Raw genomic sequence first — 25,867 nt, forward strand, 5'->3', positions numbered from 1 at the left:
CGGAGGCTCTACGGTCGACACCCCCACCCGGTGCTCAACCTAGGGCTCTTACGTGTTCTTGTGTTGACAGGTTGCTAGTGCCCAATCCATCCGGACGTGCAGACGTCAACTTCAATTGTAGATTTTAGCCTCTACAGTGATAAAATAGACAATTCACAAATTGTGCCTTACTACCCACAGTCGTGACACTCATCCAACTCAACCTTACTCCACTTTTTAATAAAATATTCATTTCTCTCTCATCCACCTACACAACCCACAACGTATAATTTTTACTCCTAATGGTGACACCAATCCAACCTACATATTTTTTATTTTTACTTTATTTTTAAATTATCTAATATCTAAAATAAAATATAAATTAAAATTAAATATTTATTTATTTATTTATTATATTTAATAAATAAAATATTTTTTAAAAAAATTGTAATCATATTATAATTAAACATTGTCATATATTATAATTGATATTTAACTCAATCACAAAGAAAAATTACAAGAATTAAACATATAACTGAAATTAAATATATCAAAGTACAATACGTGAAGAAAGAGAGATATTTGGTTTGTGTGTGAAAATATGCTGAAATTAGGTTCTATTTATAGAGCTAAAAATAATAAAAATTTTAACAATTAATCTATCTATACATAATATGTATATACTAAATTGAGGTTTATTATAAAGTGAAAAAGAAAAAACATCCCTTGAAAGCACAAAATGCAGACTAAGGGTACAAAAACTTAAAAAGCGAAGGAGAAGAACTCAAAAAGGAAAGTCAGGATCATTATCCAAATCATCCGACCAACGCCTATGGACGACATTATTCATTGCAATCATACTAGGCCTCTTGGTAACGTCAACCACACACTCCATCGGTTTGTTACCCATTTCTTCCGCATTCCTGAGACGACTTTTAATACAACCTTCTGGAATTGCATGTATAGGGTCTCGTCCCTTTACCGAGCCCTTTGGACGACCACGTCCGCGCTTCTGCTCCGAGAGCAACTGCATCCCCTGATTAACTTGCTCCTCTAACCTAATAATACGACTCGCCATGTCATCCGGAGAAGAAATGGATTTATTATCAAAATCAACTTCCTTAATCGGCGAATTAACCCGCTGGCTCGCTGAATCTTCTGCCCCAACTACCGGTTGTTGCTCTGCCACAGCTCCACTATTCGTTCCAGAATCCAACTCCAAAGTTCCCTCTACATTCGAGCCCTCCTTATTACTAGCCTTGTCCGTGTGAGGCGACCCAACATTTTCTTCCTCATGTAAAGGCTCTGCTTCATAATTGGAGTCCGCAATGATAGTCTCCTCCACTTCCTCTTCCTCATCCTCATCTAGCGCTTGATATCGGTTAGCATCCCCCGCCAGAGGGAGATCATTTTTCTTAAAAGGTGCCGCGTCTAGAAGATCAGGACCTGATAGAGGTTTAAGAATATCAACTTTGGGCTGCCATGCAGGAGTCGGACCCTCTTCCTTATCAAGATTCTTCACAACCACAACAGGAGGCTCAGTGATCTTTTGCTTGCTCGTGGCTCTCTCAGCTCTCCGGCATTTATCCGTTGAATGACCTGTAAGTTTACAACGCGAGCAAAAAAGGGGCATAGATTCAAAACCAAACTCAATGTAAAACGATCTATCGCCGTCATCAATGTACATCGAGTTGAGAATAGGCAAAGCCATGTCAAGTTCCACCAAAAATTAATATTTTGAAGTATTTCTTTTCTACCCTTATTCAATATTTACGGTAAGTGAACTTTTCCAGCCAAATCAAATCCTAAATAAGTATTTCCATAATCAAATCCTAAATTACCAACAACAAAGTCTACATCACTTAGTTCTACTACATCAGACGGGTGGAGAAAATTAGTTCTACTATGTATATCATATCTTGATTTTTATCATCCAAATATAGATTGATAATTAAATAGAGAATAGATTAGTATCAATTGTGTTCAATTTTTAAGAAATATTTTTGTCCACAATTTGACTCGTTCAATATTAACTAGCTTTTGCATCCCGTGCAAATGCAATGCACGTGAAACATTTTTATATTTTAATATTTATATAAATTGATATAATTTAATTATATCAATTTATAAATATAATAAAATTTTAATTTTAACTGAATATGTTTGAGTTGGATATTGAAAAAATAAAAAGAAATAGAGAAGAATCACTATAAAAAATTGATATTATGAAAAAGAAAAAAAAAGTTTGAAAAATGAAAATAAAAATATAAATAAAAAAAATTGATAAATAGATTTATTCAAAAAAAGATGAGAGATGAGAGAGAATTTTTAAAATTTTAATATTTAAATAAATACTATAATTTTTACATTTTAAATCAAATATTTATATAACACACACACACACACACACACATATATATATATATATATATTAAATTAAAGTTTTTTATCGTGATCTTTAATTTGATATGCATATATTAATCGTGTTACGTATGAACTATAAGAGAATGCTCATAAACTATGGCTCTATGAGTATTTTTTGCAAATATATCTTTTCATTAAGTATAAATTATTAATAATAATTTGAAACTTATTAGATACATATTGATGGATCTCAAATATGACATGTGTGTTCAACTCAAATTTATTTATACTAATCTGTATTAACATATTTTAATATAACGTTTTATTATATATATATATATATATATATATATATATATATATATATATATATATATATATGCCTCGAACTCATTCATCTTAGGTAGAACCACACGAAGGAGGTATGAAACGTGACTTCTAGGGCTCTCTAGAGGGATGTTTTTTCAAGGCCTTTTGTCCATACCTTTATTCTATTGTAATCTGAATTTATATATTGAAAATACAATTCTAATAAATTAAGTGAATTAAAATGAGTAGCATGATTATTCTTAACAAAAAAATCACTACACGTAATTTTTGGGTGAAAAATATATATATACCACACTAATTAATTCATTCAATATTAGTGGATAAGATAGTGGGGATGTGATTTATTTTTAACCATCATATTATACATATATTTTCAAAATTGTCACTCAAATTAATTTCAAATTGATTTCAAATCAATTTGAAATTGAAAACTGCATTTTTAATATAGTATAGATTGTAGAATTCATCATTTGTCATATTTTTTTAAAGATTATTTAAAATATTATTTTAGAAATTTCTCTTTCAAAATTGTGATTGAATCGAATAATAGAAAACTCCGAATTGAACATTTGAATTGTATTGTTTAAAATACACTTTTAAAATATAATTTCGATTCAAATATTCATGAATTATTGTACAATTCGAATTCGAACCGCAAATAAGATTCGATTCATTTACATTCCTAGTGCTCGATTAGGGGTGCTGGAGGACAAGCGCCCCGTTGCAATGTCATTATATAACCTCTCTTTATCAAATAGTATGTTTTAATCTTATGTAACATCCCTAGTGAAATCACTCTTATTCGGTTTCGATTAAAACCGAGGACCGATTACTAGCCCCAAGGTTTCAGGGTCGAATCCTCTTGATTACACTTAAAACATTAAAATATTACTATCATCGAATTTCGTTAATAAACATATAAGAACATTTATTTTTAATAAATTGATGTGGTTTTATTGGGTAAATTGACAAAGGAATATAGTTTTTGTAAGGTTCTAAGTTCAAATCTCTTTAAAGTCAATTGCAGTCATTTTATTGTTTTTTCCCCTTTACTTTTTTTTTTATTGTTATTATTATTATTATTATTATTATTATTATTATTATTATTATTATTATTATTATTATTATTATTATTATTATTATTATTAATGATTTTCCTGAAATTTAATTCCAATCAAATAAAAGTAAGTAAAAAAAATTAAAACAATCCAGTTAAGTAAAATATAGCCAAAATTAGTGAGTCATGTAGTTCTTTAATTATTATTTTTGCCAACTTTTGCTAATTAATTAAGTCTTAAATATATTTTAGCAAATTATAATTTATTCAAAAAAAAAAAAAAAAAGAGAGGAAGCAACCCACAGTAGTAGGAAGACACAAATATATTAGAGTAAAATTTTGAAGTAGCCAAAATGAAGCATAAAACACAATTTATGGCCACATATTGAAAAAACACAAAATTCCATTTTTATTGATTTGGACGTTTTTACCCTTAATGAGGCGGACCGGGTAGGATCAGGCACGCGGGTCGGGTGCCGGGTCGGGTTAGGCACTTATGGCACTATTAGTGCCATAAGTGCCAAGATTTTACTTAAGATTTCCGTTGGCACTTATGGCACTAATAGTGCCATAAGTGCCAATATTAGTGCCATAAGTGCCAATGGAAATCCAAAATAAAACTAAGTAAAATAGTCATTTTGGCACTTATGGCACTATTTAGTGCCATAAGTGCCAACGAAAATTCAAAATAAAACTAAGTAAAATGGTCATTTGGGCACTTAGGGCACTAATAGTGCCATACGTGCAGCACAAATACAGAAACAACAACATTATTTAAATCCTAAATGGAACATCTAAACCCTAATTGGATACATCTAAACCCTAAATGGAACATCTAAACCCCAAATGGATAATCTAAACCCTAAATGGAATATCTAAACCCTAGGGGGAAGTGTGCACTTATAGCACTTATGGCACTAATAGTGCCATAAGTGCCATGCGTGTAGCACAAATACATATCAGATCAGATCTGCCGATGGCTGAAATCGAAAGAGGCGGAGATCAAATCTGCCGATGGAGGAGGCGGCGCAACGATCAGATCAGATCCACCTCCAAACCCTAGATCCCCAAATCCAACCCCCCATTTTCCTTCAATTTCATAACAACAACAGCCCAACACCGCCGGCGCCGTCGCTGTCTTCTATCCCATTTGACACACACGCATCAAGATTCACGATGACCTCTGCTCTTCCGCCCCTAACGGCGTCACCTGTGACTACTTCTCCAAAACCAGACACCCAAACCAGATGCTAGAGGAAAAATCAGCGGCTGTTGCGGCGGCAAAGCCCTAGCCCCAAATCGGCTGCGGAGGCATAGAGCAAACCCGCGCGCGCCGACGAGGTTGGCGACAGAGCCTTCAAACAGAGAGAGAGAGAGAGAGAGAGAGAGATATCTGCTTCAGTGAGGGTGAGAGACGAGCGAGGGGTGGCCGGCAGTTGTGGCTGACGGCGGTGCTCTCCACCGGGGAAGAAGGGGGCGGCGTCAGTCTTGGTGTGTGTTGTGTTGTGTGTTGAGAGAGAGAGAGAGAGAGAGAGAGAGAGATGAGGAAAGCAAGCTGGATCCGACGGGTCAAAGAAAATTAAGTTGGATCTACTGAGTTAAAAGGGTAGATTAGGTATGACACATAAAAGATGGCCAAATATTGTGATTTTTCATTTTATGGTCAAAATTTGAGTTTCCATCTTCAATAGGGCCATCCGGCCCTAGTGTTTCAATATATTATATGTGTAATATAAAAATAGTCATTAGTAAGTTAAAATAGTATAATATATTTACGGCAAAAAACTTTAAATTATTATGGAAAGACGAAACTTGACATTTGCTAATTTACCTAAATTATTGGTTAAGGTTAAATAGGTCAAACACTATTTCCATTAATTAGTACTTCCTCCGTCCCGCGAGTCTTGACACGTTTGGGTTCGGCACGAGAATTAAGGAGTTGTAGATTAGTGTTTAAAGTGTGTAATTAATAAAGTATAAAATTGATAAAGTAGGGGATAGAAGGTAATAAAAGTGATAAAGTAGGAGAGATAATATAATAAAGGTGATAAAATAGGAGAGAGAATGTAATAATTATTACCCAAAAAGGAAACGTGTCAAGACTCGTGGGACGGCCCAAAAAGGAAAACGTGTCAAGATTCGTGGGACGGAGGGAGTATTAATTAAGTATTATTAATTAAGTAAAATTACCATAATATCCTATTATAAATAGCACTACTCAAATTTTAATATAATTTTTGTAAAGAAAAATCATTATAAAATTGTATCTATCATAATACTCCATCCGTCCCATAATAAGTGGCCACATTTCCTTTTTCGTCTGTCCCACTATAAGTGGCTGCTTTCTAAAAATGACAAAAGTTTACTTTAATTAAGTCAACAATTACTTGCTAATTTGGTCAACAATTGTAGGCCACTTGCTAAAAATGCCAAAATTACTTTAATTAAGTCAACAATTACTCACTAATTTGGTCAACAATTGTAGGCCACACTCTATTAAAACATATAACACTCAATTTCTTAATCTCCGTGCCGAAAAGAATGTGGCCACTTATTATGAGACGGATACACCAATAAAAATAAAACATGTGGCAAAAGGAGATAAAAGGAGTGAGGCGTGACTTGGGGCGGCAGAATCCCCAGGTTATGCAATATTGGTGACTTTTCATTTATTTTTAATTGGTATAAATTTTGTCTTATTTGTGTGACCTTGTCACCGTTGTAGCTATGCTTGACTCTTTTTCTATTATATAGATTTATAGCGCACCTTTGTGGAATGCAGTATGTAGTTAGTCAATGTTACCACTTGTCGTGCAGCTGATAACGAATTTTCTTTACAGAGTCGAGACTTTTGAAAGTTGAAATAAATTAAATTATCATCGAAGAAGAAGGGGGTCGTGTGGCGACAAAATCGGTTGCGGCAGCGATGACGTCCTTCCTCTTCCCAGTCCCTATTTCAAGGTCAACTGATGCACCATTCCTCAATCCAGTCCAGTCGATTCATCACTCAAATTCCCAATTCCGCCAAAATGGGAGTGAATGTGCCGACAATCAAGCTGGGGTCGCAGGGCCTTGAGGTGTCCAAACAAGGCCTCGGTTGCATGGGCATGTCGGCCTTCTACGGCCTGCCTAAGCCCGACGCCGATATGATCAAACTTATCCACCACGCCATCAACTCTGGCGTTACCTTTCTCGACACCTCCGACATGTACGGTCCCCACACCAACGAGATCCTAATCGGAAAAGTGCGTGCTTCTACTACTCTTTCATTCGTTTCATTTTGCTGTTATTACTTTTTATTTTTCTATATTGTTTATGGATGGATCTGTTTACTTTGATTCAAATCTTAGGGGTATTGTTGTGTGTTGCTCTTACTCTCTTGTTCTTTTATGTTTAAGCTGTTCAATTTTATTCTACTTTGTTATCAAAGAGGGTAAATGTTTATGATCTGTTAGTTTGATCATTATGTGTTACTAATTTGTTAAAGCCAAACTCATAATTGTGCTGTTATGTTTCCAATACACATTTTGCTACTTGAATTTCTAGAAGTTTCAAATTTTGATTGGATAACATATAAGTGGAACAATTGCGACACACTATTATACATATAAAGAGTTGATCTGTGGACTTAGGTTCTGGTGAGGTCATCCATTCTCCTTTTCATGTCTTGTTTACAGATTATTCGAGTATAAGCTGGAACAACTTTCATGGATCATGTGTGGAGTTTGGTGTTGAATGAGTCATTATCTTCCTGCATTAACGTTTTGGAGTTGTTGCAGGCTTTGAAAGGGGGAATGAGGGAAAAAGTGCAACTTGCTACCAAGTTTGGAATAATAAACCGTGATGGGAAGGGTGAGGTACATGGTGACCCGGCATATGTGAGGTCATCATGTGAGTCGAGCTTGAAGCGTCTTGATGTTGACTGCATTGATCTCTATTATGTTCACCGCATTGACACTAGTGTGCCCATAGAAATCACTGTGAGTACTTTCTTCAAGATACATTCTTATTCAGCAGCATATATACTCGAAAACATCAATACTTCTGCCTCTTTTACTTTGTATTCAAAGGTATGCTGTGCCAAAAAAATATGTATATATTACAGCAAATATGACCTGAAATATTTCTGCTGTATTATGACCTGAATTTCCTGCACACCAATCAGATGTTCCCTTTCAATGCCTTCCTCTATCTGTCATTGTAAAATGTTGCGTAATGGCATCACAACTAGAAAAGCCCCAAAGAATATATGTATCTTCATATGCCTATCTATGCCGATAGGAAAGAAACTACAAGTAGCATTGATTCAATTTTTCTGGCCTTGTTCCTAATGCAGAATGGTGTTTATGATTTTGTAGATGGGGGAACTCAAAAAATTGGTTGAAGAAGGAAAAATAAAATACATTGGCCTCTCAGAGGCCTCTGCTTCTACAATTAGAAGGGCTCATGCTGTTCATCCAATTACTGCTGTTCAAATCGAATGGTCATTGTGGTCCAGAGATGTGGAAGAAGAATTGATTCCTACATGCAGGTAACAGAGCTATATATTGTTGAATTCTGATGAATTTAAGAAAAATAGAAACCTTATATCAGCCTTTGTGAACTTTCAGAGAACTCGGTATTGGAATTGTCCCATATAGTCCACTTGGACGTGGCTTCCTTTCAGTAGGACCCAAGATGTTAGAGAATGCATCAGAGGGTGACCTTCGCAAGGTTAGTTCTTATCCAATATTGTTGATCATGATATGATATGTATCTTATATCTCTCTAAAAAACAAGAATAATGTCAAGAGTTTCCTTATTTACATGCTAAAATGTGTATTGCATTTGCTAGATCTATTTTCCGAGATTCCATGATGAAAATCTTGAAAGCAACAAGCTCATATACGAAAAGATATGTGAAATGGCTACAAGTAAAGGATGCAGCCCATCTCAGTTGGCGTTGGCTTGGGTTCATCACCAAGGAGATGATGTGTGTCCTATACCGGGCACCACCAAGATCGACAACTTCAACGACAATATCGGTGCCCTTTCTGTAAAACTTACTCCAGAAGAGATGGCTCAACTCTCTGCTTTGGCTGAGAATGTGAAGGGAGAAAGGTACATTTCCATGGTGAGCACATGGAAAGACGCAAACACGCCCCCATTGGAATCCTGGAAAGCCGAGGCCTGAGTTGCATGAGAGCATCTGTGCTCCTTCCATGGCCATGCTATAACACTGAGGAATAATGGGATTCAGATTCGTAGCCTGATCTCTTACCTTCATGGAGGGGAGGAATACCATTGGCCTACAATATTTGCTTCCTTTGTTAGTTAAGTGTTTAAACAATATTTGCTTCCAAGATAGTGTTTAATAATCTTATGCTTTCGTGCATAAGCTTGTTGTATCAATGTGAACTTCCTCTGTTAGATGGTTATGTATTACCTTGCTCGTGGTGTAGACCATAAAGTATGTATTTGTGTAGGCTGATGTTATCATGTAAAATTCAACACTTTTGAAAGTTGAAATAATTAATTTACATCTACGAAGAAGAAGAGTTCCCCTACAAACTAATTCCTCAATCCACTCAATAATTAATGTATTGCTTGCGCTTGAAACCTTGCTCCGATCCACGTAGAGTAGAGAGGCCGGAGACGGCGCCAAGAAGTGTGGCGTCGGGGTTTGGCCGTTTGGAGAGTTGGGAGATGAAGGGCTTTCGAAACAAAGGCAAGAACTTTTAGTCTGGAGAACCCAGATGCTATTTTTCCACATTTCAATTTCTAATAATTTTTTCTTGTGGTGTGTGCAATACATTTACACGTGATGCATAAAAAATATCTTTGTGAAAAGTTAAAAGAATTCAGTAAATCACAAAAAAGGATGTAGATCGATAATATTTTTGTTAAAAATACAAGTTCTAATGAAAATTTAAAATTTCAAATGCTAATGGTTTGACAATTTTTTATATTGACAAAAATGTTCTAGAAAATCTTGAAACAAATGATATTATAAATGACTTTGTAAGTAAAAAAATTAGAAGAAATAATTTATGGCCATTTTTATTGATTTGGACGTTTTTACCCTTAATGAGGCTGACCGGGTAGGATTAGGCGCGCGAGTCGCGTGCCGGGTCGGGTTAGACACTTATGGCACTATTAGTGCCATAAGTGCCAAGATTTTACTTTGGTTTTATTTTGGATTTCCGTTGGCACTTATGACACTAATAGTGCCATAAGTGCCAACGAAAATTCAAAATAAAACCAAGTAAAATGGTTATTTTGGCACTTATGACATTAATAGTGTCATAAGTGTCATACGTGCAGTAGAAACAATAGTAATAGAATCTAGAAATCATAAATGGATAATCTAAACCCTAAAACGAACATTTAAACCCTAAATGGAACATCTAAACCCTACGAGAAAGTGTTTAAAATGGTTCTTTTGGCACTTATGACACTAATAGTGTCATAGGTGCCAACGGGAATCCAAAATAAAATCAAGTAATAAAATGATGCGTATAGCACTTATGGCACTATTAGTGCCATAAGTGCCATATGCGCAGCGGGCGTTGGCTTTTCCCCGCGAGCGCGCAACTCACTTATATGCTTCCAGCGGTCAGGCAATCATCCAGCGGTCGCGCAATCACCCCAGCGGCCGAGTAAAAAGGGCAAATTAGGCATACCGCCTAATTAATGGCCATATTTTGATGTTTTAAGATTAGGGGCCAAAAATTGATTTTCAATCTTCATTATGGCCATTTGACTACATTAATGTTTCTTAATATATTATATTCCCCACAAAGAGTGTGTGGTGGAGTGGATCGGAGGACACTAGTTTTAATAAAATAGTTGGAAGATGTGATTTTAGTGTTGAATGAAAGTATTGGACCCACCAAATTGTAAAAGTAAAGAGTGAATATTTTGTAAATATTGAGTGTGAATGATGTTTAAAGTATAAAAATGTTTAAAAAAAAAGGAAAACACATAATTTTTGTGGACGGACGAAAATATAATAATAAACACACAATCTTTGTAGTTGAATGGAGGAAGTATTATATTTTTATATAATTGCAACATACTATTTTTATAATGATGAATATGGATCTGTTCTTGTTAGCCCCCGGCCGGGATACTATTTTTGTGAGGACCGACTCCTGGGTTCTACTGCTGAATTGAAATTTTATTAAAGAAACCGGAACCTAAAAAAACCCAAAGAGAAGACCAGGGCCGGGCCTCATTAAAACCTCAAAACGAGGATAAAGAGTACCCGTCTAGATACAAAGAAAACATGAAAGAAACAAGGTGCGGCGGAAACTGAGTTGAGGAGACTTCGGAAGTTCCGGCCGTACCATCACCCCCAAATCTCCCCGGTTCCCACCAAGCACCGAACAAACAACCCAGGACAAGCTATCGCACCATGCGAACAAAGGAAGAATGTACATCATCGAAAACCAGCTGAGCAATCTCAGGAATAGAATGAAGCCAAAATCCTTCCTGTGAGTGAGAGGAAGCGAGGTAATCGGCAACGTGGTTACCTTCCCGGTAGTTATGAGAGCAACGGAGGTTGTAGTGCTCCACACCTTTAAGCGCCGCCCGCCATCTGCTCCGAAAACGCCACGGGACCGGAATCTCACGATTATTGAAGACATTCACAACGTATGTTGAATCAGATTCAATCCAGAGGTTATACCATTGATGAGCAGCAGCCCTCTCAAGAATAATAATAAAAGAAAAAAGTTCCGCCTCAAAGGCAAAACCGGCTCCTGCCGAAAAGTGAAAGCACGCCACCACCGAATTAAAGGCATTTCTGACCACACCACCCGCATGCATCACCGGAGGATTACCCCTAATGGACCCGTCGATATTGGCTTTGAGCCAAGAAGGAGAAGGAAGAGTCCAGCCAACATCAATGGTGACCGGAGCAGGGCGCGGATTGCCTGCAACAGCAAGGCGACGAAGGATCCCGAGCTCAAACACCGAGTTCGCCATGCTTCCTAATTTAAAATTGCTCGCAGCCTCCAAAAAGGAAATCTTAAGAAGCTTCATCATAGCATGAGGTGAGGCCACAACATTCTGAAAAATCAATTGGTTACGAGAGTACCAGAGACCCCAAAGAATTGTTACGACGCCCACACGCCAAAGGCTTGTCACCTGCGCACTTGCATTATAATTCATGGCAAAGATAATGATACTGCCAATATCATGAAAAAACGGAACCTCCATCTCAAACCATGAGAAAAGAAAACCCCATAAATGCTTAGCAAAGTTACAACCCCAAAAAAGATGATCTATATTTTCCTCTGCATTGAGACAGAGGCTGCAAATGTTAGGCCCAATGAAACCACAACGTTGAATTGCATCCATAGTAGGCAGACGGCCCAAAATGATCCGCCAACAAGTGATAGAACGACGCACCGGGATGAAAGGTGCCCAAATCCACTTCCCCCAATCCACCGAAGGAAACGGTGGAGCGAAATGATCAAAGGCCAAAGAAGCCGAAATATTGCCAAACCGATAGTGCACCCAAGCTCGCTCATCCTCCATATCCCCAGTCGGAAGCGAGATAATGTCGAAAGCAACCTCCGGAAAAGCCACCAGAAACGAATCAGTGAGATGCCAAATATCATCATAATAAAAATCTGACACTTTGTGCGTGAGAAAAGGAGCCATGTAGCTCGGAATACGTAGGCGCGAGGAGATCTTATACCCTAGCCAATTGTCATGCCAAAAAGAGACGGAATCTCCTCGTCCAATAATACAGAACGTATCCTGCACGATCTGCTGAATCGGCTTACGAACACCAAGCCAGATAGAGGAGGAAAACCAACGGGAGGAAGGACGTAACAGCGGGGAGAGATAACGCCGGCGAAAGAGATCGAAACCAAGGGTTCGTTCCTTAATGACTTGCCAGCCCAATCTGAACATAAAGCTGTTGTTGATATCAGAAAAGCTCTTCACACCCAAACCACCCCTCAGCTTAGGAGCGCAAACCCTATTCCACGCAACCGAGGAACGAGCCTTTGACGTGATACACCCAGTCCAAATAAAAGAGCGACAAGCTTTATCAAGCTCATGAAGCAGCTTAGCCGGCCACTGATAAATAAGCATGCTATGAACTGCCGAGCTCTGAATCACCGAAGCAACTAAACAAACCCGTCCAGCCATAGAAAGTTGCAAACCCTTCCACCTAGAGAACTTCGACAGAATAAAATCTTTAATCTTGACCAGATGAGAAGCCGAGACCCGGCCAGGGAAAACAGGAACCCCCAGATAGGTGAACGGAAGGGAGGCAATAGAAAAATGGAGAATACGCCGAAGACGCCTCTGCACCTGCGTAGGAACCCCCTTACCAAAATAAATAGTAGACTTATCGGCGTTGCAATGTTGTCCCGAGACTTGAGCATAAATTTGCAAAATAGAATTAATCATGATACACGAACGTTTAGAAGCGCGACAAAACAGCAACACATCATCAGCATACAACAAATGCGACGGGAAACACAACTGGCGAGACATTTGCATCTGTGAGATAAAACCATTATCAACCGCGTGGAGAAGCAGTCTACTCAAAAGATCTTCAGCTAAACCGAAAAGAATGGGAGAGAGAGGATCTCATTGCCTCACTCCTCTGCAACAAGCAAAATAGCCATGCACCACTCCATTAAACATGACAGAAATACGAGCAGAAGCGAAGATAGTCTGAATCCAATTTCTGAAGAGCGTAGGAAAACCAAACGCCTTGAGAACCACATCCATGAACTCCCAATTCAGAGTATCAAACGCCTTCTTAATATCCACCTTCAAGGCCATATTATTCCCTTTACGAGACCGATTCATGCAATTAACACCTTCTGACGCGAGCAAAATACCTTCATGTATCGAGCGTCCAGCCACAAACCCGAACTGATTCGGCGAGATAATGTCAGAAGCAAAGGTATTAACACGCGTAGCAAGGATTTTCGTGATGATTTTAAACAAAAAATTTCCCAAGACAATAGGCCTATAATCAGAAATAGACACGGCGTCATCCTTCTTAGGAAGCAGAGTTAAGAAATTGGAATTCAAACCCTTAGGCAAGTAATGTCTCTGGAAAAAACGTTGCACCGCAGAGATCACATCCGAACAAATAATATCCCAAGCAACCTGAAAAAATTTACCACTGAAACCATCCGGTCCAGGAGCACCGTTGCCATTCATGGAAAAAACCGTTGCCCGTATCTCATCCTCCGACGGGCAACAAATGAGCGACTCCCCTTGATTCTGAGTAACTAAATTAGGAACGTGCCCACTAATCCAAGATCGATCCATATCCTGGGTAGAATCAGTAAAAAGATCGACGTAAAACTGAACCACACATGATCAGCCATAATCGTGTGATCATCAATCAAAATGTCGCCAATGCGAAGCTGCTTAATGTTCAGACGAGATCTCCGCATCCTCACCATATTTTGATAGAATTTAGTGTTACGATCCCCATCTGAAAGCCATTTGATACGACTCTGCTGCTGGATAAGAGAAGCTTGACGCGAGAGCATAGTGTTAATCGAAGCTTCAAGCTGTATCTCGTGATCAAACAACTCCTCCGTGTAGCCAGAAACCCCAATAACATTCTGAAGGGAGGTGAGTTGCTCATATAAACCAGACAAAGCAGCGTTGAAATTTCCAAAAGTCTCTTTATTCCAAGTCTTCAAGTCTTTGCGTAGCCGCTTGAGTTTGCGCATTACCCGCACCATAGGGCAACGAACATCAATCTCCAGAGACCAGGAATGTTTCACCAAATCCAAAAAGCCCGCGTGAGAACACCACATATTCAGGAAACGAAAATGTTTTTGAGCATGCACCTGAGAAAACGAACAATTGAGAATAATAGGTGAATGGTCAGAACCCACCCTAGGAAGAACACGATAACTGATATTCTCCCAATAATCAGAAAATGAAGTGGAAACGAGAACACGATCTAAAACCGACTCCGTGGTGTAAGGAAAGCGACGCCTATCAGTCCAAGTGAAAATAGGCCCAGCAGAGACAGGCTGAAAAAGCATATTATCATCAATAAAATCCCGAAACTCCCGACAAGCAATAGTACTAGGGTTACGCCGACCCCTACGCTCATGTGCCCCCAGGAGAGCATTAAAGTCACCAATGACAACAAGGCTACCGGTAGAGTAGCACGATAAATCTTCCCAAAGCAAACGACGCGAGATATAATTACAACTCGCATGTACAAACGCCGCAAAGAAAGAGAACCCCGGAATCCCAACCTCAAGCACCACTGCTTGATCCGAGGAAAAGACAACTTTAGTGTTTACTGTCGGAGAAGCAAAAATCCAAATATTGGGAGCATGCACGCCTCTATCATTTTGATGCACCGGTCGGACATTGATTGAATGCCAAAAAGAAGACTGTGTACGATTAAAACACGTCTTGGGCTCAAAGATTCCAACCAGTGAAGGGGAATGAGTAACACAATGATTGTGTAAAAGATTACGGGCAGTAGAAAAGCCCCTAATATTCCATGCAAAGATATTCATTGTAAAAACAACATACCATCGTCCTCATTACGAGGATTATCATCACGATGCGCAGCCTCTTCCGCGTCCATAATATCACTCCAACGTTCGGCAACCACCGCATCCATAATTTGCAAAAATGGTCTTTGGGAAGAAGTAGTATAAGCATGCAGCGGCATGCCATTAGCATTGGCTTCACGGACCAAATTTAAAAAAGCCTTGACAGTTTCAAGTCTACTAGTGTTTATTTGTTTGAGTAAGTGCATGATGGAAATCTGCATCTTTCTTATTTGGCATTTGTACGCTAAAATCGATCAAATGCAACATTTCTATTTTATAAAATTGTACTTGACAAGTCAATGTTTTCATCTTGAAACTTGTCGTGGCTTTGGACTAAATGATGTGTAAGACCATATATAAATGCGCGCAATCATGCCTCATAATTTAATACATTCTCTAATGATTTTGTTTCAAAATGGGATAAAAATACAAATTTAAGATAAAGCAAAAACAATCATGCATATATTTGACAAAGTGAACTGTAACAAAATACTACACTAAATTTAGAATATTCGGCCAAAGTGTTAGTGTTGCGGAGCCACATACAGCCAGGAAGAACTGGAGACCCAACTATTTTTGTTGTCATTCATGATAATTATATCTATTTAATTATGTGAATTTTTATGTAAAAAATTTCCTCAACAAATCGAATTGAATTAAAACTGTTTTTTATCAAAATTTCGAACATGCTACTTAATTTCCTATATTTGGATTTAGTGGCTGCATGCACATAAGTACTATTAGCTCGTCACGGAAAGAAAAAGTGATTTGTGATTTGAGATAATCATCAACAGAGCTCCATGCATCAATGGCGTCACGGCTTCCGTAATGGGTGTATCTCTCTTGAGATATATTCATCAACAAAGCTGTATAGATATATATGAGCCGCCATTACGGCAGCAGTGACGCACGCGAGCTATCATGCATGCACCTTCACTTTAAAATTCACACCATCAACTCACACAATTCCTGAATCTCATCACTCAAATCCAAATTAAATTAAGCGAAAATGGGTGTGAATGTGCCGAGAGTGAAGCTAGGGTCGCAGGGCCTGGAGGTGTCCAAGCTAGGCCTGGGTTGCATGAGCATGTCGGCTTACTACGGGCCGCCGAAGCCCGAGGCCGACATGATCCAACTCATCCACCACTCCATCGACTCCGGCGTCACCTTTCTCGACACCTCCGACTTCTACGGGGACAACGAGATCCTCATCGGAAAGGTTAATTCCCCCCAGTTTTTGCATTTGTTAGGCTATACGCTGCTTAATTACTGTGTTGTGCAGGCTTTGAAAGGGGGAGTGCGGGAGAAGGTGCAAATTGCTACCAAGTTCGGGATAGTAAGTAGGGAAGGAGAGATGATTGTAAATGGTGAGGCAGAGTATGTGAGGGCTGCTTGTGAGGCAAGTTTGAAGCGTCTTGATATTCACTGCATCGATCTCTATTATGTTCATCGCATCGACACTCGTGTGCCCATTGAAGTCACAGTAAGTACTCTTAATTCCACACTTGCATTAATGTTTTCCAAATTGTCTTCATTTTTCACAAGACAATCAATTAAATACCATGCAAAAGAAACCAATTCAAATAAAATACCTAACAAATCTATACTAATACTAATAGAAAAAGAGCATAAGGCATCCTAACGCACAACTTGTGGATTGCCTATTTTACCCCTATTACATATTTTTTTAAAGGTTATTGTACATATTATATCTTTATAAGAATATATTAATTCATTAGATATTACACTTAATCTATGTGATATGTATCTATAGCTATTGATAAGGCTTATAGATAAATATATACATTCAATAAATTATCTAATAAAAGTAACGAATTACTAGATTTTCTAAAATAATAGATTATCAAATAAAATAACATTAATTACACATACAACGTACGTTCTTTTTGCTGGCAAGTTTAGATAAAACTCCAGAGATAAAAATTGATCCTAATGAGTCGAATAAACTATGCAATTAATTTATTCATCCAATTATCAGTTTAATACAGTCTAGATATATGAATGATCACGATAATAATCACACCCTCTCTCTCGATCAATTTGTGACAGTATATTAATAAGTTATGTTAAGAATTGAGAAAATCTACTAACACCGAATGACACACTAAGAATAGGTTTTTATGATCCATCTATCTCTGCTAGAACTCAAGGTCGTACTACGTATTTCTGAATCAGTTGAACAATTAGTACCGTGGGGTTTCTGAACAACTAGACATGCAAAATATTGATATTTCACAAGAAATAAGCACCATGAATAAATCATAGAATGGAGGGCTATGTTTTATCAATAAATCAAAAACATAAATTTAATCAAGACATAAAAATTCTAGAATTAGAAATTAAACTAGTCGGATATAATTAAATAAAGACACGACACAAAATTAAAGAAAATATAATTAAATTAAAGAAATATGAAACTATACCGAAACGTGACATCAACAAATTATACAAAAATCAAACCAAAAACATCACATAGGTGCTCAATTTCAACACAACGCGCGTGCATAATTATATAACATGTGAAAACAATGTAAAATGATGAGTGTTTTATAATATGGTTTGCTTGAAATAATGTGAGACAAGACAAATGATATTTCAAATTTATGCATCCACACCTTCCTAGTTATATAGATTGGTGTTTACGCAGGCAGTTTGCAGCTAAGAAGTTTTAAAGTCTTTTTTGTGGTGCATATATATATTATGATAAAGTCAAGAAAGTGCATGCAAATAAATTCATGAGCAGAATGATACTGGTGTTCAATATAGGATAAATATATAGGTAGCTGTATTTGAGTTATATTTTTTATGTCTGATGCTCTTGTCCTTGCCTATATATATGCTTCCCAAGATGGGGGAACTAAAGAAGCTGGTTGAGGAAGGAAAAATCAAATATGTTGGGCTCTCAGAAGCCTCTGCTTCAACAATAAGAAGGGCTCATGCTGTTCTTCCAATTAGTGCTGTTCAGATCGAATGGTCATTGTGGTCAAGAGATGTCGAACAAGAAATCATTCCCACCTGCAGGTAACACTTAAAAACTAACAACACATTAATTTGATAAGAACACTAATATCGGCCTCATGAATTTCAGAGAACTTGGCATTGGAATAGTCGCGTATAGTCCCCTTGGACACGGCCTACTTTCAGCCGGTCCCAAGGCGTTAGAGAACGCAGCAGAGGGCGATGTTCGTAAGGTTGGTGCACATATCTTTCTATGCTTTTGAAATGGTATAACGAATTAAATTCCACCACATTTGGCAGACCTATTTCCCAAGGTTTAAGGATGAAAATCTTGAAGCCAACAAGTCTGTATATGAAGAGATGAGTGAGATGGGTACAAGGAGAGGTTGCAGCACAGCTCAACTGGCATTGGCTTGGCTTATGCAGCAAGGAGATGATGTGTGCCCGATACCGGGGACCACCAAGATCAAAAACTTGAACGACAATCTCGGATCTCTCACCGTGAAATTGACTTCAGAGGAGATGGATAAGCTCTCTGCGTTGGCAGACACAGTCAAGGGAGAGAGGTACACGTTCATGACACATACATGGATCAATGCAAATACGCCTCCATTGTCATCTTGGAATGCATGAGATGAGAATTCGGGAACAACTCTCAACTACCACACTATCCACTCCATCACTTGATTTTCTGCTTACTATTTGTGTGTGTGTGTGTTTTTTACAGCAGCATGTGTGTATTTGCTTCCACAACTACTTGTATTTTATGACCTTTCCATTACTGAATATGAAGCTTTCCAGCATGTGTGATACATAAAGTGGAAGAACACCCGATTCGAATCGTAAATTGTAGTGCTTTAATTAAATTTAGTCTGATGCACCAATGTTATTGACTAAAGGAAGAGTTATCAACCATATATTTTTTATTTTTTTTGAAGAGAACGAGAGACATCTTATTAATCACAAGAACATGGGGTATAGAAATAACCCACCACAAAGGCCAGAGGTTCATTCCAAACATGATGTGACTATAAATCTCTCGCAGCTTTCGCCAAGCCGTGGGCGATAACATTTTGATCACAACGAACATGTCTTAAACAGAAACCCGGAAGCATAGAAAGTTCCTCCCGGCAGAATTTAGCAAGAAGACCAAACTCAGAAATGTTCCTTCCACCAGAAGTAATCTCATTGCAAGCACGCTTACTATCCAATTCCACGATCCCACTAACATAGCCAAGGCGCTGGATCCAGGAAAACACCTCCTTGATGCCCAAAACTTCACCTTCCTCAATACTCCTCATGCCCGGAATTTTCAGAGAGGTGCCGGTGAGAAAATTGCCGCTGTGGTCTCCGAAGACCAGACCAAGCCCCATCGCATTATCACCCTCGAAGAAGGCAGCATCCACTCCACAAAGAACATCTCCCTCCGACAAATCGTGCCAACCCAAGCAAACAGCGGACGAAGAAAGAGCAGAGTGCTGTCTGGTGCCCCGAGCTCTCGCCAAAAGCCATTCTTGACGGCAGCCAACAGCAGTAGCCACAGACCTATCGGGATTAGGAAAGATCTCCTTCCAGACGACGGTGTTGCGGTCCTTCCAAATCTGCCAAAGGACCATGGCAAAGAGAGCAACATGTTCGCCTTGCACCTCATCGAAGATGATGAAGAAAGCCTGCATTCCAGCCAAATGAATCACTTCTAGACGTGGCGGAGCCAATAAGCGTGGAAAGATGGCTCGCATTCCAGCAAGCCTCAGCAAAAGGGCAAGAGAAAAAAGTGTGCCATAAATTTTCAAGACCACCACGACAAGTAGCACACTCGCCCCCACTAGTTAAGCCACGCTGCAAGAGATTTTCTTTCGAGGGCAAATTGTTATGAGCCGCCCGCCAAAGGAAATGACGGACTTTAGGAGGGACGTTAACTCTCCACAGTTTACGCCAATGGCCCTCGACCTTAGAAGTGTCATCAAGGACGAGGGAAGGGAGCTAGCCAACTTGTAAGCCGTCTTCACAGAATAACAACCATTATCCGAATAATTCCATATCAACTTATCCGGCTGTGATCGTGCATGGGAGCAGAGGTATACTAATGATATCCCGAAAGTCATTCAAGTTCACAATGTCGTGTAACAGCTCCATATTCCAAACTCTGGTCCCGAGAATGAGCAGATCATGAACACGAATCCCAGCAAGGGCATACGGGCAGCTAGAGGAGATTCGAAAATTATGGGCTTTTCGAAGCCAAGGATCCTCAAAGACACGGACGCTATGGCCATCTCCGATGCGCCACCGGACCCCCTTCGAACCAAATCTTGCGCCGAACACAGACTCCGCCAAGCAAAACTAGGACTACTCCCAACTTTAGCATCCAAGAAACTGCATGATCGAAAGTACTTAGCTTTAAGGACCTTACACACCAAAGCATCCGGATCATCAATTAACCTCCAGCAAGTTTTGCCGAGCATTGCAATATTAAGGAGTTGAAGGCTACGAAAGCCCAACCCGCCAAGCTGTTTATCCACACAAAGTTTCTCCCAACGCATCCAGTTGATGCCCCTCTCATCCCCACTTTTATTATTCAACCAGAATCTGTTCATCAATCTCTCCATATCATCGGTGAGACTAGTAGGGAGAGCAAAAATCGCCATATAGAACGAAGGAATGGCCTGTGCAACACCCTTGATCAAAATCTCCTTACCGGCTTTCGAGAGCTTTTTTCCATTTCATCCTTGGATGCGATCCCACATACAGTCACGAAGGTACTGAAAGATTTCACGTTTCTTCCGCCCAATAAGAGAAGGGAGACCCAGATAGCGGCCAGTGTTCAAAGGCGCACTAGTTATCAACCATATATATGAGTACTATTTTATTAAAATAAAAAATAAAAACTAAAAAAGTTTTGAAATGAATGAAAAACGCGCCTAACGACCAATGTGACTTGTTGGTGATGGAGCAACACGGTTTGGACCGTTTGGTGCGAATCAATTCTTCCTGATTTAACACTCGAAATTTGAAGTTGGAAGAATTTGAAGGTTCCAACAAGCAGCAATGGCGGGTTGTATTAAAAGAAAAAAGAAATAAGAAAAGAAAAAAACAAAACTAAAAAAGGATCGAATGGCGACAACATTGATTGCGGCAGCGGTGACGTCATCCTTCTTCCAATCCTCAATCCTCATTTCAAAGTCAACAGATACACCACTGCTCAATCCAATCCAGTTCAGTCCGACCGATCACTCAAATTCTCAAATCCACTAGCCTTAATTCCGCGAAAATGGGAGTGAATGTGCCGAAAATCAAGCTCGGGTCGGAGGGCCTTGAGGTGTCCAAACAAGGGCTGGGGTGCATGGGCATGTCGGCTTTCTACGGGCCGCCGAAGCCCGAGCCCGATATGATCAAACTCATCCACCACGCCATCAACTCCGGCGTCACCTTTCTCGATACCTCCGACATGTACGGTCCCCACACCAACGATGTCCTAATCGGAAAGGTCGCGCTTCCGCCATTCTTTTCTTGATTGATTTTGTTGTTCTATTTTTCATCTTTTTTATGTTGCATCTTGGTGGCGTTAATCTATTTAACTTGATCGCAATTTTTTTTTTGTAGTATATGCGATAATCATAGCGCGCGATCTCGATGGTTTATGTTTCAATTTTCAGAAATAAAAGTACATCCAACTCTTTTTGAAGGAAATAAATCAACTTTTGTTTTTATACGTTTTAGCTGCTCAATTTTGTTCTATCTATTTCACTCAAGTCAAGCTCATAATGAAATCAAATTTCTTAGTTTTCCGAACAAACGTTTTCCAAGAGTTAATCGGTCGATTTTTACTAAACTGAAATTAGCTTCTGGAGGTCCTTGAACCCACCCATATAATTCTCTGTATATTTTGTTAAGAGACCATACAATTCTATGTGTGTGTGTGAGAGTGAGGTGTTGAATCTGTCATGCATTAATGTTTTTGAGTTGATGCAGGCTTTGAAAGGGGGAATGAGGGAAAAAGTGCAACTTGCTTCCAAGTTTGGGGTAGTTAATCAGGATGGCAAGAGGGAGATTCGTGGTGACCCTGCATATGTCAGGTCGGCATGTGAATCAAGCTTGAAGCGTCTTGATGTTGATTGCATTGATCTCTATTATGTTCATCGGATTGACACTCGTGTGCCCATTGAAATCACAGTAAGTTCCATCTCGAAGATATGACCTTTTGTAATTGTATTGAGTGTGGCGATGATTGAATCCTAGTGATATGTAGCCCTTTTGAATATTTAATTTGGTGCATTGGCTTTAAACTTACAAGGAATGTTGGTCGACTCTTTCTTTCATTTTTTTCTTTCTTTATTTTCATTGCGGGCTAATGTGATGTCGTCTTCATTGGATGAAGATGTGGTTCACATCAAAGACGAAGACAAGTCAAATTTATTCATTAATATCCGTTCCTTTTTATAGAGGTGTTTACACGCATGCGTTGTCAACTCTGTATGTGCTTACATAAACTACAAGCTATGTTTTGTTGTGGGAATTGTAGCTAGATAATTTTTATAGACATGAAGACTTTTGCAACTTTTACTGTGTAGTGGTAGGTATGTTGTGCCTGTAGTGATTTCTATACTAATTACATTTTGGAGAAAAATACTTGGTTCATAGCCCGGGAAGCCATTAATTTGCTGTAATGATATAAGAAGCTTATCAAGGGACAAGTGTGGCATGTGACTTGCTGCATTGCAAGATATTGTGATAACATGCATTACAATTTACAACTAATACTGAGGGAAATGATATTTGGTTCTCCAAATTGTGCATCTGTGTAGATAAAAAGGGAAACTATTACTACTACTATTAATTGATTCCTACATTGCTGAATGTTTTCCATGAACTTTTAGATGGGGGAACTTAAGAAACTGGTTGAAGAAGGAAAAATAAAATACATTGGCCTTTCAGAGGCCTCTCCTTCAACAATTAGAAGGGCTCATGCTGTTAATCCAATTACTGCTGTTCAAATCGAATGGTCACTGTGGTCAAGAGATGTGGAAGAAGAATTGATTCCTACATGCAGGTAATACAGAAGTATTTTGTTGAAATCTGATGTTTTGAAGAAAAAGAAAGAGAAGCAATATATCAGCTTTTGGCTTGTCTTATCAATTTCAGAGAACTTGGTATTGGACTTGTGCCATATAGTCCACTTGGACGCGGCTTCCTTTCAGTAGGACCCAAGATGTTAGAGAATGCATCGAAGGGCGACTTTCGTAAGGTTGGTGCATATATATCAAATAACGCTCTCGACAAGTATTTAATGAATTATGTAGATTATAGAACAACTCTTCATGTGATTTGAATTTTAAGTTTCTTAAATTATTGCTATCAAGGAGTATTGGTTTATTTCCGCTGTCGCAACTAAATTATTAATTAGCTTGAAGTTCTACTTGTCCAAGTAGTCTGGAAATCTTTATTCAATTTGTTATATTTTTAACAATGATGATACCAAGATTTGTGCTAACACGTCTGTCGCATTTGCTAGGCCTTTTGTCCGAGGTTCTATGACGAAAATCTTGAAAGCAACAGGATCATATACGAAAAGATATGTGACATGGCTACAAGTAAAGGTTGCAGCCCATCTCAACTGGCGTTGGCTTGGGTTCATCACCAAGGAGATGATGTGTCTCCTATACCGGGCACCACCAAGATTGACAACTTCAACGACAATATCAGAGCCCTCTCTGTGAAACTAACTCCGGAAGAGATGACTCAACTCTCTACTTTGGCTGATAATGTCAAGGGAGAACGGTATGCTTCCATGGCCAGCACATGGAAAAACACAGACACGCCCTCGTTGGAATTGCGGAAAGCCGAGGCCTGATATGCGTGAGACCACCTGCTCTTTCCATGTCTGGACTACAATTATTCCTCTAGTATTGTTAACTACATGAAAATCTGCTTACTTCCTTACATGAAAATCTTATGCTCTCTTGCATAAGCTTGTTAGCAAATATGAGCTTCTATTAAGCTTAGACACCACAAGATTCTCCTTTTGCGAGAGGTTTTGGATTCAATCACGTCTTTCCACATTTGTGTGGTTTAGAGATCTCGCCTGCGTGCGGTGTAATTTGTTTTTCACTTTTGTGTGGTGTAGAGGTCCTGTATACAATGTATGGTTTCTTCGATGATATATACATATGTCTCATGTAATTGAAAACTATGAGCTTCTATTGTAATATGTACGACGATAAATAATACTACTACATTCGTCCCACTTAAAATGTCTTACTTTTCAATTTGAGTTGTTCCATTTGAAATGGTCCTATTTCCTTTTAGGACGCTTTACAAATAACAAAAACACTCAACATAATTCATAAATTACACAATATCTATACTTCTTAGGCCCAAAATATAGATTGCCTATTATATCTCTTTTATATACATATATATATATATATATATATATATATATATATTTAATTTTAAGGTAATTATGTAAATTATACTCCCTCCGTCCCGGCCAAGACGCTACATTTGCTTTTCGGCACGGGATTTAAGGAATTGTAGATTAATGTTTTAAGTATGTAATAATAAAGTGATAAAGTAGGAGATAGAAAGTAATAAAGTGATAAAGTAAGAAAGAGAAAGTAATAAAGTGATAAAGTAGGAGAGAGAATGTAATAAAGAAATACTTAATTAGTGTTAATTAAGTGTTTAAAATTTCTTATTTTTGCCAAATATAGAAATGTAGCATCTTCGTTGGGACGGCCCGAAAAGGAATATGTAGCATCTTGGGCGGGACGGAGGGAGTATATTAGATATAAGAGTACTATAAAAGTATAGTATTAATTAATTATATTACCTTATCCGAAATATATGTGATATATATATCTATAACTCTTTTTAGAATCATGGAAAAGATAAATATCCTATAAAAATCTATTTAATTAACTAGATCAATGAGAATAACAATAACTCACAATTATATAATAAATAAATAAATAAATAAGGTATGCATCACATATTCACTAAGTTGTACATAAATCATACATTGAAATGTATATGTTTGAAAATTCAATATGATCACTAAATTTCTTAAAAATATAATAAAACCATTATAAATTAATAATTTATTAATATATCAAATAAATCAATAACTTTTTAATTTATAGAATGTTTTCTTAATTTCAGAGATAATAAACTTTAAATCAAGTTATAATTTGTAAAAACAAATGAGAGATAATATTTAAATGAAATAAATGCATATGTCTATCAATTCACTGTGGCTAATATTATTGGAGATTATAATGATGATCAAGCTAAAAATGATTCAACAATATATGTTCATGTTTTAACAAGTTACCATGATATTCGTAATTGTAAATTTGTAATATTTTAACACTTATTAACTTATTCTAGAAAAATTGTAATTTTATTATTAATTATGTCCCTTCAACAAAAAATGTACTCCAACATTTTTTTTGAAAACTATTTCTTATATTCTAAATCACACTCACACTTAGCATTTTTAAAAATTCCAAATATTTAATATAGTTTAATGGATCATTTCTGCACTTAATTTTAATAAATCATTTTTCAATATTTGTTAAAATTCATGTACTTCCCAAACCATACAACAATT

At 37.8% G+C, this 25,867-nt stretch overlaps 4 protein-coding genes across 5 annotated transcripts; 3 read left to right on the forward strand and 1 right to left on the reverse strand.

The window, feature by feature from the left end:
• The first annotated feature begins 6,455 nt into the window (after positions 1–6,455).
• LOC131001356 (auxin-induced protein PCNT115-like) lies at positions 6,456–9,259 on the forward strand. The gene is made up of 5 exons (XM_057927726.1): positions 6,456–6,975; positions 7,510–7,710; positions 8,089–8,261; positions 8,341–8,443; positions 8,565–9,259. Exons 1-5 carry the CDS (start codon positions 6,700–6,702, stop codon positions 8,901–8,903), a joined length of 1,092 nt encoding a protein of 363 aa, XP_057783709.1. The 5' UTR covers positions 6,456–6,699; the 3' UTR covers positions 8,904–9,259.
• Positions 9,260–16,044: 6,785 nt separating this feature from the next.
• Positions 16,045–19,076, forward strand: LOC131001360 (auxin-induced protein PCNT115-like). 2 transcript variants are annotated; one of them, XM_057927730.1, is made up of 5 exons: positions 16,045–16,498; positions 16,562–16,762; positions 18,149–18,321; positions 18,389–18,491; positions 18,559–19,076. In XM_057927730.1, exons 1-5 carry the CDS (start codon positions 16,289–16,291, stop codon positions 18,889–18,891), a joined length of 1,020 nt encoding a protein of 339 aa, XP_057783713.1. In that variant the 5' UTR covers positions 16,045–16,288; the 3' UTR covers positions 18,892–19,076. The 2 variants fall into 2 exon arrangements, with proteins under 2 accessions (XP_057783713.1, XP_057783714.1); XM_057927731.1 differs by having other exon boundaries at positions 16,212–16,498; positions 16,562–16,678.
• Positions 19,077–19,286: 210 nt separating this feature from the next.
• LOC130998115 (uncharacterized) lies at positions 19,287–19,997 on the reverse strand. Its single transcript, XM_057923549.1, has one exon. The coding sequence runs from the start codon at positions 19,995–19,997 to the stop codon at positions 19,287–19,289; it is 711 nt and encodes a 236-aa protein (XP_057779532.1).
• A 1,479-nt stretch (positions 19,998–21,476) lies between these two features.
• On the forward strand, positions 21,477–24,242 carry LOC131001357 (auxin-induced protein PCNT115-like). Its single transcript, XM_057927727.1, has 5 exons — positions 21,477–21,742; positions 22,228–22,428; positions 23,133–23,305; positions 23,398–23,500; positions 23,768–24,242. Exons 1-5 carry the CDS (start codon positions 21,527–21,529, stop codon positions 24,104–24,106), a joined length of 1,032 nt encoding a protein of 343 aa, XP_057783710.1. The 5' UTR covers positions 21,477–21,526; the 3' UTR covers positions 24,107–24,242.
• The last annotated feature ends 1,625 nt before the right edge of the window (positions 24,243–25,867 follow it).

The sequence above is a fragment of the Salvia miltiorrhiza genome, chromosome 8 (genome assembly GCF_028751815.1).
Source record: "Salvia miltiorrhiza cultivar Shanhuang (shh) chromosome 8, IMPLAD_Smil_shh, whole genome shotgun sequence".
In the NCBI taxonomy this organism is placed as follows: domain Eukaryota; kingdom Viridiplantae; phylum Streptophyta; class Magnoliopsida; order Lamiales; family Lamiaceae; genus Salvia; species Salvia miltiorrhiza.

Excerpts from the sequence above, each read along its gene's own strand:
- LOC131001356 (XM_057927726.1), top strand. The coding sequence starts at position 6,700 with ATGCACCATTCCTCAATCCAGTCCAGTCGATTCATCACTCAAATTCCC. Across the intron at positions 6,976-7,509 it reads ACGAGATCCTAATCGGAAAA|GCTTTGAAAGGGGGAATGAG; the intron begins GTGCGTGCTTCT and ends GAGTTGTTGCAG. Across the intron at positions 8,444-8,564 it reads CAGAGGGTGACCTTCGCAAG|ATCTATTTTCCGAGATTCCA; the intron begins GTTAGTTCTTAT and ends TGCATTTGCTAG.
- LOC131001360 (XM_057927730.1), top strand. The coding sequence starts at position 16,289 with ATGGGTGTGAATGTGCCGAGAGTGAAGCTAGGGTCGCAGGGCCTGGAG. Across the intron at positions 16,763-18,148 it reads GTGTGCCCATTGAAGTCACA|ATGGGGGAACTAAAGAAGCT; the intron begins GTAAGTACTCTT and ends ATGCTTCCCAAG. Across the intron at positions 18,492-18,558 it reads CAGAGGGCGATGTTCGTAAG|ACCTATTTCCCAAGGTTTAA; the intron begins GTTGGTGCACAT and ends CACATTTGGCAG.
- LOC130998115 (XM_057923549.1), bottom strand. The coding sequence starts at position 19,997 with ATGCGAGCCATCTTTCCACGCTTATTGGCTCCGCCACGTCTAGAAGTG.
- LOC131001357 (XM_057927727.1), top strand. The coding sequence starts at position 21,527 with ATGGGAGTGAATGTGCCGAAAATCAAGCTCGGGTCGGAGGGCCTTGAG. Across the intron at positions 22,429-23,132 it reads GTGTGCCCATTGAAATCACA|ATGGGGGAACTTAAGAAACT; the intron begins GTAAGTTCCATC and ends ATGAACTTTTAG. Across the intron at positions 23,501-23,767 it reads CGAAGGGCGACTTTCGTAAG|GCCTTTTGTCCGAGGTTCTA; the intron begins GTTGGTGCATAT and ends CGCATTTGCTAG.